This window comes from Cydia fagiglandana, chromosome 5 (genome assembly GCF_963556715.1).
Source record: "Cydia fagiglandana chromosome 5, ilCydFagi1.1, whole genome shotgun sequence".
NCBI classification, from domain to species: domain Eukaryota; kingdom Metazoa; phylum Arthropoda; class Insecta; order Lepidoptera; family Tortricidae; genus Cydia; species Cydia fagiglandana.
The window spans coordinates 18,524,287-18,541,067 of record NC_085936.1 but is presented as its reverse complement, the minus strand read 5'-3'; the positions used below and the strand labels follow the sequence as shown (position 1 = coordinate 18,541,067).

Genomic DNA, 16,781 nt, shown 5'->3' with positions numbered 1-16,781 from the left:
TCATTGCATAATAAAATTTATTTGCTTGGACATCTATTTGAGGTGTGCAAAGCTATATCGTCATTCGATTGCACTTGATTGCACTAGGTACTAACTTTAAGCTAAATAAAGCTGATGTATTATTTTATCTAGAATTGTAATAACTATCTTATTTCATATGTAGTACTGTGTGACCTATAAAATATTTTTTACCAATAAAGGAACTGAACTGAAGGTCTTATTAAAATTATTCCAATTAAAATTAATCATGTGATGTTTTACAGTAAATTTAAGGGACGGCCGATACGCAAATGTACTAAGGTTTTTTTTAATTATGGGAATACCACAGAGCCATCAAGTTATTTGTTTCTGTATACCTAGTTAATTATAAACGTCTAGACGTGGTGGTGCAGTCAACTGTAAAAATATGTGTGCACAAATCATCTCAAAAATATGTCCCATAGCTCTTATGTCGGCGAATTAAGAACTATGGGACATATTTTTGAATAAGTTGGCTACACCCATATTTTTACAGTTGACTGTACACGCTAAGTTTTCATACCAAGTGCTACGTTAAGTAAAGAGCTTATAGTGATATGTATGCATTTTTGCTGTCAAGTTTGTGCAAAGTTACCGTGGTCAGAATCTATTCAATTTGTGACGAAAACACAAAAACACATACTCAAAAGACAACAATACTGGCCTGATTTATGGTTATTTAATATACCTACCCAAAAAGCTAAACACTTGAGCTACATGGCGTGGTTCACTATTTTGAATAATTTAGAAGCTTATAAGAACGTTTTAGGCTTCATTGGTTGAATGTTATAGACGCTTTATATAGATTCAGACCTAATGTGACGATATTACGATGTTCAAAACTACTTAGGGCTAGTTGCACCAACCACATTTGACAGACTGATCAACGTCAGCCGGCGCGCCCCAGCGCTTTACTATGAAACTTTCCATACATAAAAATTTAGCGAACTCTTTAACGATACGAACAGTTTGGTGCAACCGACCCTTAGTTGTATTCTCCAAGTCTAACGAGAGTTAGAATGACTTCCATGTTTGTAATGGTTATTTCTGTAGAAAATTCTGTTAGATCCTTCAACGCCTGGGGCGTAATACCATAAAGACATATTCTAGTTAATTAATGATAACTTGTAATATTATTTTAATATAAATACAAAAAAAATATCGCTTCCAATACCTACTACATTTGGTCATAATCATAAAAGAAATTAAATAAATATTTGATATTTATTAGATTGTCCCCAAATATTTACATAGTTTGGACTAAACAATTGTTATTATTTTCAGTTCAGTTGAAATGTATGTTGCTGACTTTGCTTCTATATGACTCATGTATGGTGAATTTAGTTGTTATATTTATATGTCATTAAATTAGCTATATCTCAAACTATCATTAAACCACTTCGATCGCTCATGATCTCTTTTTAAGGAGCGGCTGACAAGAAACTAAACTAGACACATAACGCCATGTGCGCCAGAACACTTTTTATTGCATTACACATAAATGGAGGGACAATTTTTTATCGCCGACGAGTTTTTCTTGAGACAAATTGATGCCGCTTAATAAGTTTTTTTTTAAAGCATGGGACACACAGGTGAGCTGTAAAAGTATTTAACTTTAAGATAAACGTAAGGTTATACACTGCCGTATTCGAACTTCAAGATATTCACAAGAGACGACACGTACTAGATCCATTTTAGATACGTTATAGTTTAGATATCAACTAGTTCTCTTTTGCAGCGCAATTCGGGCAACCAATGTCACTTTTGCAGCGCAATTCGGGCAACCTATGTCACTTTTACGTTACATAGAGTAAAATATATATTAGATGTGAATTGGATCTCTACGTCATATCCTGTGGAAATCGTTCAAGAGTATCCCCAGAATCGCGCAAATGTCAAATTTGACAGGTTAGATCTTAACATGTCGTTATCGTATCTTGGTGATGTCTAAAAGATATCTATATCAAAATCCGAATCGGGCCCTCAGTGATTTTTAGGGGAAACGCGGCCAGTATCCTGGGAATAATACCCCAGGCTAATTTAGAGTTAGATTTATGATAAATCCCTAACTGTGCAACAATGTATATATAAATAAATTTATTTATTTATTTATTTATTTAAACTTTATTGCACAGTAAAAATTGTACAAAAGGCGAACTTAATGCCAGAAGGCATAAATAATAAATAAATGATTTTTATTTTGTACATACTCGTTTAATAACCCCCTTATTCATAAACGCGATACAAACCTCAATTAGCTAATAACCGGTTATCTTTATCTGTCATATTGACTTATGAATTTGTAAGAAAAGGATAAACCATAATTTAACTAAATCAGGCCTGTAAAGTTTTATGAATAAGGTAATATAAAAATTTAGATAAAATTACTTTTTAGTGTTTTAAAAATGTAGTTAAGACAATATTCATGTTGAGGCAACGTGGATTAATTAACTTCTCAAAATAATCCCAAAGTCATTAAAAATGTTAATGATATTTTTTTTAAAGTGCCTTCAGCAAATTTAAATCTAATTCCCATAATACAGGGTGTTTGGTACATCGTTTGCGAAATTAAAACGGCAAATAGGTTGAGTCAATTGCTATCTTCGCAGGCCTAGAAATTTTTAATTTTGCGCACGTTTTTTTTCCAGCTCTATGCCAATTTTTCGTAAATTTCAAATTTTTACTTGCACAGTAGTAAAAAAAAACTTGTTTTTCTAGGCATGAGAAGATAGCAAATGACTCCTATCTGCCGTTTTTATTTGGCAAACGATGCACCAAACACTCTGTATATTATCACAAAATACCTGCATTTGTAATACATTTATATTAATCCTTTATATATCACAATTTAATTGAATCCGTACAATTAACTTACATTTCATTAAAGCTTAACAGTTTTTTTATTATAATTAAGGAAATAAAGCCAGTTATAAGTGATTTTGTCGTCACTAAAGTAAAGGGCGTCGTCGCTCGAAGTGCACGGGCGCGTTGAAGTCTTTTATACGACGCCGCGCTTCCTACGTCATTTCACTGAATTTGCCTTCAATGGCGCTTTGAACGATGAAATAATATTGTTACTGTGGAAATTTTTAATAAATAATATACGTTTCATACAACAGCAATTGATTTTTACTTGAAAAACCTGTTTTTGGATGTTTTCTAAAATATTGAAAACCTGATTCTTTCAAATCTGGATGTTCTTTTGACAACTATTTATTATTTAAGCTTTAATTTAAATTTAAATTTAATTTAAAATACCCAGTAAATCTTAAAAAAAGTTGACAGTCGAAAACCGCGATCACGCTTTACATAACTGTACCGACGCTCAAATATATAGTTGAACTTTACAAGAAGAATGCACCTCCCCCCCCCCCCCCCCCCCGCGGCGTCGATCAAACGAGCCTCTTGTTAACCCTCCGTCCCACTCGCACACACGACACAACCCTACCCCCATCTCTGTCACACCGGCCGCATCGCAACCAATCCCCCACTTCTATAATTACGTGATTCAATGGCTACTTGGGCCTTCATTTGACGTACTAAAACGGTATCGAAAATGTATTGCTTGTGCGCTCTCGCTTGCTCTTAAGCGCATACAGATATGTTTGAGCGTGACGCATTTATTATTGTATTGAATATTAGTTTTTGATTTTTTTTATGTGTGTGTAGATGAATTAATTATATTAATAGATGCATAGTTTTGTCTAATTTTGCGAGTCACCTCGTAAAAATGGGTTCATGAATATTATTGGATGAATTAAAAACAGGTTTATAAAATGGACTTGATTGGTCTCACTCAGACTCACGCCTATTGGGGTGAATGATCGGATTCAATAACATCTGCAAATTATTGATGTCTATTCTAAATCGATCGATTATTTAAATGTTCTGATTGATTGTTAATGCCTGGAATTCGCATATTTATTTGAATACCTATTTCTATTTAGGCCATAAGATCATGAAATATATACTTGCATTAAACTTATGGGTTTTTGTCCATTTTTTAAACTAAGATTGTTATTAATTAAACGTATGTATATGTATATTTTTTTCGAAATATCCATTTTTAATAATTCTGTGAAACCCCAGTCTGATTTAAATATTTATAGTTTCATATGTTAAACTGAGATATCGTTATTTATTTAAAATTTCCTTTACAGGTAAGAATGGTATTAATGAAATTTGAATTTTCATTGATTTTCTTTTCAAAGACCAATGTACAATGGATTTAGAACTAAGTAGATTTAGATTTGTTTCTTTCATAATACAGATTAAAATATAAATTTCAGGTATGTCAATCTACAAAAAAATATTTTATGATTTTCAAAACGGGTACAAGAATATAATCAATAAATTATCAATCCATATAATTAAATAATTACAGGATAGGTAGTAAGATTTCAAAATAATGTCAAGATAGTATCTCATGTAGATCGTCAAAATCTACTGAAAAATATCAGACGTAACGTAACTTAGGTATAATTTTAAATTGAGCGTCCATTTGTAAATATCACATTGTAAATATCACAAGGCTTATAATTTATACCTTGTACATGATACCTATTTGTGTAGTGGTTCTACTTGAAACAACACAAAACAAAATATTTTACAAAATACTTTAATCTGTTCTAATAGTAATGTTACAAGCTGTTAAAAAAACAATGTCGAATAAGGCTCATAGTGCGCGTCGCTAAAGAAGCAGGTTTCCCGAGCATTGTTTCGCGATGTTCAATTTGTAAATCTTTATTCATTTATGCCAATGTTTTGTTGGACGGTTTTAGCCATAGACAAGACATCCTCCAGACTGAGCATAGTAGCTCTACACCCTCTGCCACAAATACGGTAGTTTTACTCTGTGGCGTCTCCTCTATCTGTCACTGCAAACGTCGTGCCATAATAATCTAACAGATGACGTTAGCGAGCTTAGAACGCACAAACTGCTAAGAAGATACTACGTCTAGAACGCAATTAGTATGTGAGACCTACATTGTGCTTACGGAGTTATAATGTTAGTTTCTATATATATAACTTCCGACCAACTCTCAACGGACTTCGGTCCCCAGGCATAACACCCGCCTGGAGAGAGTACTCTCTATTGCCTCTCTACCTTCTACAACTCCATTTTCGAGTCGAAAGTGTCTTTGTGTGACATCCGTGTCTTTGAACGGACCAATGGCACGGGACCTCGCTCGCCTCGTCCCCCGCATCCCCGTATTTTTGGCAGCATCGGTTTCATGAAATAATTGCTCTAAACTCCGTCTAGAGGATACCTAGTCTATGGTTTTAGCATTAATTTGGCGCATAAATGTTTGCCCGTGACTTCGTTTGGGTATTTTAAACCTAGTTTTGCATTTTATAGTAAGAATATTCTGTGGAAGGTTTGCGGAATATTCTTTGTTTTGTTTGTGAGGTTATCTTGTGGTAGTCAGCTGCCCTATGTGGTTTCTTTAAATTTTGTATCATATCCGAAAATATTTAATTGGTTTCAAATATGTACGCAGTATCAATTTAATCATAGGTATCATGTTTAACTTATGTGTTTAATTTTTATTTATAACTAAATATAACTAAGTACGCTAAGCTACGCTCGATTTTCACCTTGGCTAGGCACCCTGAATAGTTTAGAAGACTGGTAAGGAAATTTATAGGTTGAAATCCTGCATTTTATCCCGGCGGCTACGGTCGCGGTCTCTCGTCGATGTGACTACCGCTCGTCCCTCTTACCGCAGCGAATACGAATACTCCAAGTGGAAGCTCTCTCTATTCTACAGTCTAATTTAGTATCTACTTGACACGCACCTGTCCGAACCGAGCAGTGTATGTACGACCGGCTCTCATAGAACACCCAGTCGAAGCCGGCCTCGTACGCCAGCCGCGCCAGCATGCCGTACTTGCTGCGGTCGCGGTCGCTCGTCGTCACGTCCACCGCTCTCCCCTCGTAGTGGAGGGAGTGCTTCAAGTGTGAGCCTTATTCTACGGTCTAGCTTAGTATCTACTTGACACGCACCTGTTCTAACCGAGCAGTGTATGTACGACCGGCTCTCATAGAACACCCAGTCGAAGCCAGCTTCATACGCCAGCCGCGCCAGCATCCCGTACTTGCTGCGGTCGCGGTCGCTCGTCGTCACGTCCACCGCTCACCCCTCTTAGTAAAGCGAATGCTTCAAGTGTGAGCCTTATTCTACGGTCTATAGTATCTACATGACACGCACCTGTCCGAACCGAGCAGTGTATGTACGACCGGCTCTCATAGAACACCCAGTCGAAGCCAGCTTCATACGCCAGCCGCGCCAGCATCCCGTATTTGCTGCGGTCGCGGTCGCTCGTCGTCACGTCCACGGCTCGCCCCTCGTAGTGGAGGGAGTGCTCCCAGTGCGAGCCCTCCTCGTCCCAGCCCTCGATCACCCGCAGACTGACACCCGGCCATTGGTTCATCACGCTGATCGCGAGCGTGTTTAGCTTCTCTTTGCATCTCTGGAACATTTTGAAAGTCATGGTTAGTATTAAATATTCGAATTTGGTCGCAGCTGAGTAAGAGTGGTAATAATAAAAAAAAACGTAAAATCAAGTTATGTTTTTAAGAAAATATTATTATGTGTTTTTAAGGTAAGTGATGTAAAGTAATATTAATTTAAATTCTGTAAGTTTTTATTGTAAAAGGAAAAATTTGAAGACTACCTACATAAATATTTACATTGGGATATACCATCGTGTACGTCATAGTATTTAACTATGTAGTTAACATGTATTCCGGTTAAGGCGATGTTGTTTAACATAGAAATTCAACTATTGCAAATTGTAATAACTCAGCGGGCCCCCGCTAATGGCGAGCACACACATCGTGATAGTATTTGCTCAACAATTCGCGGCAGTGGCCTAAAACCTTCTTATGTCGGGCGCTTTCAATGAACCTCAGAGACAATCCGATGCTCTAAACTCTAAAGACATGCCGTGCGTTTTGTTTGCACCTACTAAAGAAAACCCCAATAGACGCGCTAACAAATCAACAAACGCAGCCGCTCGGCACAGGATGTCTCACATTTTGTCGTCAAAGAATAAATCAAATTAAAACAGGCCCCACAAAGGAATCGACACAATTTGTTTGTGAAATAACTCCGCGAGCTGAATAAAGGAAATGTCACAATATTTATAAAGAGGAGCGCACAATGGCGCGCCGCAAGGAGGCTTTGTGCCGCGGTGTCAACTCACTCCATGCGGATTTCGGGGTGGAATAAACTGAGATTGACGTAACGAATCAGGCGTACGGCGCCCCGCTTGGCCCTCGGCCTCACCAGCTTTGGAACTCCGAGCACCGTAGATAATTACTTCTACGAATATTTGGACATTTTCGTTCAGTTAATAGAGTTGCGAGAACTTACATACGTCTCGGTACAGTTATTGTGATCCGGTCTAAATTGATTTCACTATTAACGCTCTGTTACAGAATACTTTTTTTCGTGTCTACAATTTCCCAAACAAAATAGACTGCCTCTACATCAAACATCTACTCTAAAACATTGCGATTTTATCCATTTGTAGTAGTGTTTTGTTTTAACCCTAGGCTGTCAATGGCTGGGCGGCGGCGGGTCGGTGGCTCGGGAGCGCGGTGTTTGCCCGCGGACTCTCCACTAAAACAATCGAATGCTAACCGTTTAGCCAAACACTGCGCGCACTTTAACGTGGGAAAACATCGGTGGCGCAATTAACCATCTCGCACCTATATTGCATCCACATTCCACAGGAACGTTAACATTATTATTGTGTATTTATTCATATTTTTTTGTTCCTAATAGATCTAAATAGCGCAACTTTTTAAGACTCTAATGTCTCGTTCACGATTTAAAAATCGATTACATGTAATAATCTATTCAGGATTTGGTTGTGATCATGACGCAAGAAGCATTAAAGATTTACCTTCCGAACATAATGATATTTGTCATCGGCGTGGGTGGAATTAGGTTCTTTTTTCAATTTCAGTTGGTAGGTATATCGATAAGTGAGCTTCGATCGGCGCAAGGGCCGCGGCGACACGCCCGTCGCTCCATTATAAATTCATTATGCATATTTTTGGTAAACAAGCTGTCGATCACAATGGGGCGCGCGGCGGGGCGCCTGCCTCCGACACCTCGCATGCATCCTGCACCACGATTATCATCACTCAGGTATGTAACTGCAGCCACAACCAGTCCACCACCAAACCAGTTTACACAAACACGATTTACACTAATCCGTTTTCGCAAATTATCAAATTACAACACATCAAAAGCTCGTATGCGATGAACAAAAAATGAAACGCGTATCGAATACCTAAGGTCAAGTTTTGATGTGAAGCCACGCTATCGCTACCTGCACAGATCGAGCACTTGCGGACGCATAATCAAGGCTCGGTGGAGTTGAGGTAAAAAGGGAATAAAAACTCGAAGGATCATCGCACCGAGCAGCACCGTACGCTGAGGGCAGGAGCGTCGTGAGAGCGCGCCGCGAGCTGCTCTCTCCCGGGCTTGTGTTACCGTATACCTACCTACTACACCGCGACGACACAACATAACGACATGTCCTAACAGAAGTTTGAAACGTGCGTCATTCACCACCTAGTCCCAGCGTTATATCTTCCATAATTTATTATCGCCTCCCTCAGCGACCATAACAATATATTAGGATAATTAAATGGCTCTTTACATTCCTTAACACATCGTTTTTTGTACAAGGCCAGGAGTCGAAAAGCACCGACCAATGCTGACTGGTTTTTGATGTTCAATTTTTTGTCTTTTGTGGAAACCACTACAAATAGTTTGAGGGCAGTTTTTTGTATCGCCGCTCATTTTGTTAACGCGAACCGTCGGTCCCGGCCATGTTAGCTTTTAACTAACTATATGCTATACCTTTATATACCTACTAAAATAAATTATTTGAACAAGCTAACTAAAATCTTACAAAAAAAAACGATATAAATATTGTGTGTTTATTTTAAATATTCTGTGTAACATTGCTTACAAATGACACCAGGTCATTCAGTTAAGACAAAGATTTGGAGTTAAGTATAAAGCATTTAGATACAGTAATTCATTTTTTTTCTCTACACAATACACATGTGAACATACGAGGTGTGTGAACATACGAAGATTTTAATCTGAAATACCTAGGTATATTGGCGTTAAAACAACTAATATAAGTACCTCCAAGTGACTCAACTGACAACGTTAAGATGCCTATAACTATGAACACCTTTTTTTGGGCGGTTTCATGTGACTCAAAGGCAATTTAGTGAATTAGGAGTTCACAAATCAGAACGAGGAGCGCCTCTTCACTAAATAGTTTGGGAAACCGCAAAATATGACTCACTCTTTCCGCTCGCCATTTTGAATTTACTTTTTTATCATGCTTCCAAATTTATTTAGCTGGGATTTTGTAATTTGCGTCCCGAAGAGGAGCTTAAAAGCAAGATTTCGGTTTTTATACCTTTGATAAAACTGTTTTACGGTGCCTACAAACCTACATACAGATAAAAATTTGGATTAATACAACAAAAAATTCCCTCCTATTTTAATAAAGAATAGTTACCTATTCAAAAACGTATAGTGAAAATCCGTCTAATAAACAAACATGTATACCAGCCTTCTTAGTACAAAACGCGCGTAGCTAATTAGTACGGAACAGCCACTCAATTATACATTCGGCGACTAAATACTAATCAAATATTGGAGGTACACAGGCTAGTGTCGCACTACTTGTTGGACATGATGAATATGCACCGCTGCCCGTGTGTACAGAACCCTCCGTTGTTTGTCCACGAAAAATATCATCTTTGTTGTAGACGCCGCTGTCGACGCGCTCCGCTGTATTCATTTGCTTACTACTTACTTTTAAAGATAGTGGTACGTTCTTTGGATTAGAAGGTTTATTACTGCTAAGCGCTTAGTTATTAAGGTGTTGGGAGATATCTCGAGAAACATTTGGTCTAGATAAACAACATAGGCATTAAAAAATAGACAGATTATGTTAGCTAAAAATCATTTATGTGATTATGATTTTGTACGTAAAATATTGGTGGTTTAATCGATGTTTTATAGAGCAAACATCGTTTAAACTATAAATGTATGATCTAAAAAATAAAAATCTTATTTTTATTATCACTTACAGTTCCAGATGGCTTTTATATCAAACTAGAACCAAATTATATGTATTACAAAAAGTGTTTAAAGATCTTTGCAAGCACTAACTATGTAATTTTTTGAATGAACACCAAACTGCATTTCAAGGCGCGCTAACAAAAATAACCAACAACGCTTTTAAGGAGACGCGGACGCCTTTCACTCTGTTTAAAAAACCTTTTGAAACAAGACACCGATGTGTTTGCTCGGGCTGTGTTAATGAAACGATACACTTCATTCATTCTGGAGCATGTGTCCTTCTATGATGGAGTTTACTCGAGCACATATGAGAGAAAGAAGCTGTACCTCGTGTTAGATCAACAGTTCAACATGCTTCGAAAGTTGTCACGTTCAAACATGGGAGAAAGAGCGGGAAATAAAATACCGTAAAATCATCCAACTATAGGTATACACTGAGAAAAAAACCATTAAAACAAATTGAAATTGCATTAAAGTTTAATGCTTTAAAATCTCACTCGTGATTTTTTTCGAAGATTTCGGTAGCAATCGGTTATGCTTGAAACATTCCGTAAAAACTTGTAAAAAAAAATCAATGTTCATAAATGTAAACAAGCTATACAATGTCATATCGGTACTTGGTAAGACCAGGTGCGAAGTCAGAAACACCCTCCATTCACAAACAGCGTCCCTTGAGACCGATCTGTTATAAGGTTTCAATGTTGTGGTTTTCGCTCAATGCCCAGAGGATGTAAGCCCATTATTTATATTATTGTGATGGCCGACAGGGTCAATGGCGGAGTCAATGAGAGCATGCGCGCACTTGCAAGTCATCCGAGCTATGGAATCTTCGCTTCCGACAGATCTTCGTGTTTATCTTTTGTTTCTTACCGTTTGGATCTATACTGATCGTCTTGATCGGCTTCTAGAAACTTTTTACTAGAAATATGTTGTATCATAAGGGGCCAAATTCGACACGTACAACTGTCAGATTTCGCATCCACGTCAAATCAACAGTTGATTTTATTGCATACTGAGTGTTGATTCCATCAACGGTGGATAATATTATTTGGTACAACCAAAACTTAACTCTAAACTAAGGGTGGTTCGGTTTGGTTTGGTTGTCACCTGTGGATTGTTAATGTCAAATTTTGACATTGTACTATATAGTACGTATTCGAGAACTTATGATCTTTCTCACATCAACGGGAGATCAACACGACACGTCAAACGTCGCTTGTCGAATAAGGGTCAAGGTGCTTTGAGAAAATTCTGAAATCGGTGACTCAAAATTGATAAAGCTAGGAACTGAATTATGGTAATAAACAAAGGTACAAAATACTTACATAAAGTAAAATTTTAATTTATATGTATAAAATGCATACTTAAGTAAATGTAAGTCGTAAAGTAGTACCTAGTTATAATAAAATTTTACGTATGCGTACAATCTTCTTCTCTTCTTCTTTCCCCTGCCCTTATCCCACGTTATGTGGGGTCGGCACAACATGTTTTTCTCTTCCATTCTCCTCTGTCTTTCGTGTCCTCAGCACTCACTACTTTCTTTCTCATATCCTCTTTCACACAATCCATCCATCGTTTTTTGGGTCTACCATACGCTCTCCGTCCATCAACATTCATCCCTAACATTCTTTTGCCTATATGGCATTCATCCCTCCTCATTACATGCCCATACCACGACAACCTAGCACTCCTCATTTTCTCCGTTACTGGAGCTACTTTCAAACCTCCTCTTATATACTCATTCTTAATCCGATCCTTTCTCGTCACTCCACACATCCATCTCAGCATTCTCATTTCCGCTGCATGCACTCTTCTTTCATCCGCTACTTTCATTGTACGTATGCGTACAATGTAGGTAATTATTTCAAATTGTATGTATCATTTCAGTTACCTATCTATTTATAATAGATTCCTTGTAAAACATAAATATGCTGCCTTTACACTCTAAGCTTGCTGCGTATATTTTCACAGCACACCTACTTAGTGCATATAATTTTCCAGGCAGCTCACGTAATAGGTACTCCCCGTTTCGTTAAGTATCCAGCCGCCATAAACATTAAGCGGTGTATCGCTAATTTACTGCGTCAACTCGCCGGCTCGATAACTGGAGATCGATTTGCATCCATAATTACGTTACTTTTACGCAGGTGATGAAAACGCGACAAGTGCCTCCGTGATTGCAACGCCCCTTCCTCCCGACCGGTCGCGCTTTTACTTGAGGACCGTGTGCCGTCCAGGCGGCCTAGCCAAGGTGACGATCGCTTGCGCTTCGCCATCGAATCGCTTTGTCTGCCGTATTCGAACTTCAAGATATTCACAAGAGATGACGCGTACTAGATCCATTCTAGATACGTTATAGTTTAGATGTCAACTAGTTCTCTTTTGCAGCGCAATTCGGGCAACCAATGTCACTTTTAAGTTAGATAGAGTAAGATATCTATTAGATATGAATTAGATCTCTAAGTCATATCCTGTGGAAATCGTTCAAGAGTATCTCCAGAATCGCGCAAATGTCAAATTTGACAGGTTAGATCTTAAACATATCGTTATCGTATCTTGGTGATGTCTAATAGATGTCTATTTCATAATCCGAATCGGGCCCTGTGTCTCTTTATCACTCTTCCATATTAGTGTGACAGTGACAGTTGCGTTTCGTTGGCTACGCAGCGTTAGCGATTTGCATGTTGGCTACGCGGCCAGGTTCCATGTGATCATTTTCCACGAGGCTGTAGGGTTGAATTGCAAATTCTACTGTTTTTAGACAGCTCTATCGCGCAACCTGGGACACCGTATGTCTAATTGCCATACTAAGTTTGACAATTGGCGGATATGTAACCATTTTTAAGAAACTGTTTATAGATTCATGGTCTCCTCACCATCAGTTATTATCAAAATAAATCAAATTTGTCGCCTGGTCACGACAACAATGACCGATTTACGGGATGCATTACGTTTTAGTGCATTGTTATGTATATTAAAACGCCATTAATAATGGCTTCTTCCTCTTTAATCTGTAAGGTACAACTGCAAAAGAAACGAACTAACAAGAAGATGAACGTTTGAATAATACTTTACCGTTAGTCAAATATTAACCAAGTAGAAACGGCAAAAACGCTAAAGATCACTACGATACAATAGGGAATGTTGACTGAAAAAGCTACGTCTTTAACTATTCCGCTTGACGGACAAAAAGCAAATGAGCTGTACTAGCATGAGTTATTGATTTATCATCGTATCAGACGTTCACGATTCCAGCTGTCGCATCGCGTTGCATCCGCGCCAGCGCGCGCGCCGCGGTTTAATCTCGGGTACAGTCTGCGCTCGCTTCACACCTAACCAGCCGCTCTCATCGAAAACTCATCTCCACACAAAAAATAAGACACGTAATCGACGCTATTATTGTTTATCCCCGGCTCAAAGCGAAGTGATCACATCACATCACGTGGGTGTAAAATAAACAGTCGCACACGTATCACACTAAAGGTCCTCTTTTGCTGACGGTCCCGGAGAGCCTCTTGATAATATTTTATAAGACAAATAACCTGATAAAGATGTTTTGACGTGAACCCGTGTTCATCGCTCACACTAAAATGCGTCCAGTGAACACGTTTAATAAAATATTTATTTACAATGCCGTGCTTTCAGGGAGAAAAGGAATAAAAGCTCTAATTTAATGTCAACTTTATTGGTGGCGAGCGAAGCGTTAAGGTGAGGCGGCGGGGCGAGCGCCGCGCGGCGCTGACAGGACTTAGGGCGGCTCGCTTTGGGCACATCCATTAGCATTGTTTCAAAGGATTAAACACTGTTCGAGGCGCTATGTGGGGCGACGTGTCGCTTGACACGCATATTTTTATGACACATGTCTTTTATTTTCAAATAATCAGTGTGAAACGACTACCGTGTCGAGAAGAGGCGATAAGTCGCGCCTGTTTTGTTTTTGTTTACATATTTATACTTTTTGTAGAGTTTATCGCTCATTTTAAAGGTTAAGATAATGTCGAACTGGGGTATATGGAATTTCACTTCGGTAAGGTCCGAGTATGCGTAGCGACGACGCGCCGGCGCGAGCGCGGCCCCTATCGGGTTACATAAAAGGTTCCAAATTTCCAGATCGCTTTCGGTGCTCAAATCAAAATCGATATCTTCAGCAACTTGACAAAATCAACCGATGACAGAGGCCAGGATTTTTTGCGAGCGCCAAGTAAACCAAAACCAAAATTTAAAGATTTTTGGTGAATTTAGGACCGTAACTCTTCGTGATAATTGCTATTGATTGAATTTCGACCGTTCAGTTAAGTTGGCGAACGAGTACAAAATATTGTTTTTTATTAGTAACGCTAACGCGCATCGAACATCCCGATATCTTATCGAGAGTATTTGATACAGGATACGCTGCGGTCGCTTCCACTTGGTTACGTTCATCTCGAATACCTATTTGACATTGTTTTAAAATAAAACATATGTTGCACCAATGTCATTAACCTATACGTATGATTTATAATAATGACTAAGACTGACACTGAATCATTAATTATTAGAAATATTGTCAATAATCGTTACTTCACCTATGATTCATTTACATCACGTAGTAATAAATAACAAACTTATGTGTACCTAACGTAAGTAATAGTCACGTAAGTAATAGAAATACATGCTACTTAGTATTTACATACCAAGGGGGAGATCCCGCAGAGCCATTAAACTTTAAAGGATGTCCAAACTATCTCCAGAAACCTATATAAAATTAGTTTTGATACGTAAATCTCAGAGGTAGTAACTGTTTTTATCAATGGGCGTCCATTAGGTGGAGTCTTTGTCTGTGGACGCGCGGGCGTGGGAAAACCGCTCGGCCCGCGCTGCACATAACTCTTTGATTACGCATCACTTTCCACAACATTTATCTTTATTGCTTTCATTTAATTGACAATGCGGAAAACAATACGTCATAGCTGGTAAGAGGGACGATAAAATCCAAGAATACGCGTAAAGTGACGCAAAACGTATAAATAATGCCTACGGTTTAACCATTCCTTCATTCAATTTTCGAAATAAAAATGTTAGGATAGCTCAGTATGTAAGTACTACATTAAACACAAAAGCTCATTGTAAAAGACGAATGAGTTGGCCGCGGTTGTGTCCCAAGGAAATAGACAATAATTCTCGAAGCTTCGGCCCGCGGCGTCCATCAGTTGGAGGAGACAATTATTTATACCGCTTATCGGGGAACAATGCATAGCTTCTCTCACTCGAAGCCAAAAAGGAGTATAAACTTTGCAGCGACGAACAGTCAAAGTTCGTCTGGGCTTAGCGCGGCTCCCAACTACACATCACTCACAGACCATTGTTGTTGCCTCAGTCGCCTGCCTTCTACGGACCGTCAGTGCAAATTTATTTCAATATCCAAATCGATCAAGGATTTAATTAAATGATAAATTTATTAGGACTCTTGCTTTATAGGCCCGTTTAACGGTAGTCACGGAGCTCGCAAACATCGGGTCGATCAAAGGAAACGGTCGAAAATTAATTATCAATTTGTCGTGGGTGCCAACTGGCAGGACGACATAAATCGATCGGGTGTATCTGCGAGCAGCCACATTAGCCACGCTCCGCGCGAGATAAGGATAACAAATGCTCAGTTTAGGGTTATCTCGGCATCGCGGACACGAGAGAGCTTTTTGCCACCGGGTCTCTTGGGCATTCTTGTTTCATTTTAGGAAGGATATCGCTCTCCAATAAATTTAATTCGACCCTATAAATAACACAACAAGTAAAGCTTTTTATGAATTAGTAACTGGAATATGTATTGTAGGTTGCAGAACTTACGCCTGAAAACGAAGTGATATTTAATGGTGTTATTACGAATAATTTACTGTTAATAAATAACTTAATTACCCAGCGGATTGTCAAGCGGACCCCAGGCTCCCATGAGCCGTGGCAAAATGCCGGGATAAGGCGAGAAAGAAGAAGAAAGTAACTTAATTACTTACTTTCTTAAATTGCCAAACATTTTTTAATCGAGTAAGTTACCTAGTTACTCATCCTACGAAAAAACTGCATCACATGCTACAACCTATAGGTAATAAAGAAAATCTACGGTTAACGCCCGCGTCTGCATAATTTCAAACATTTTCCGACTACTTTTATACACCTACACATGCAGCACAGCTAGCTGGCAGATAACATCAGCGATAAATAGAACATATTAATATGCATGATTCGCGACAGGCGATTACCCGATACATTATACACAGGAATATTACCGACCTATACAAGGCTGTACCTAACTCCATATAAAACGAGTGCAACAGCAAAAAATCAGTATGCATGCTGTCGGATACATTTTTGTAACTTGTAATAGCCCTAATTTTGCATACGTACCATTTCGAGTTCGAGCCCAAGGACGGCGGCGAGAAGGTTAAATTGAATATAAAATGGCGTCCTTTTTCAGCCGTGGCTAGGGTATAATTATCGAGCCACAGGCGTATGCGAAATTGGGGTCTCACCTCGGCTCGGCGGCCATAAATAAAACAAAATGAGCGGCGGCGGTGGGAGGAACAGTGCGCTAATGAATAAGCCGGCTGACCCGCGCAGCCGCGCAGCGGGACCCCGGCCTGCGCCGGCGCAGCCTCCACC

At 38.8% G+C, this 16,781-nt stretch overlaps 1 protein-coding gene across 1 annotated transcript in view; it reads right to left on the bottom strand.

The window, feature by feature from the left end:
* Positions 1–16,781, bottom strand: part of LOC134664658 (indian hedgehog protein) — a 55,750-nt gene that overhangs the window by 13,954 nt on the left and 25,015 nt on the right. The window contains exon 2 of the mRNA XM_063521401.1: positions 6,231–6,492. Within this exon, the coding sequence (XP_063377471.1) occupies positions 6,231–6,492 (262 nt within the window). The remainder of the gene's footprint in view (positions 1–6,230; positions 6,493–16,781) is intronic.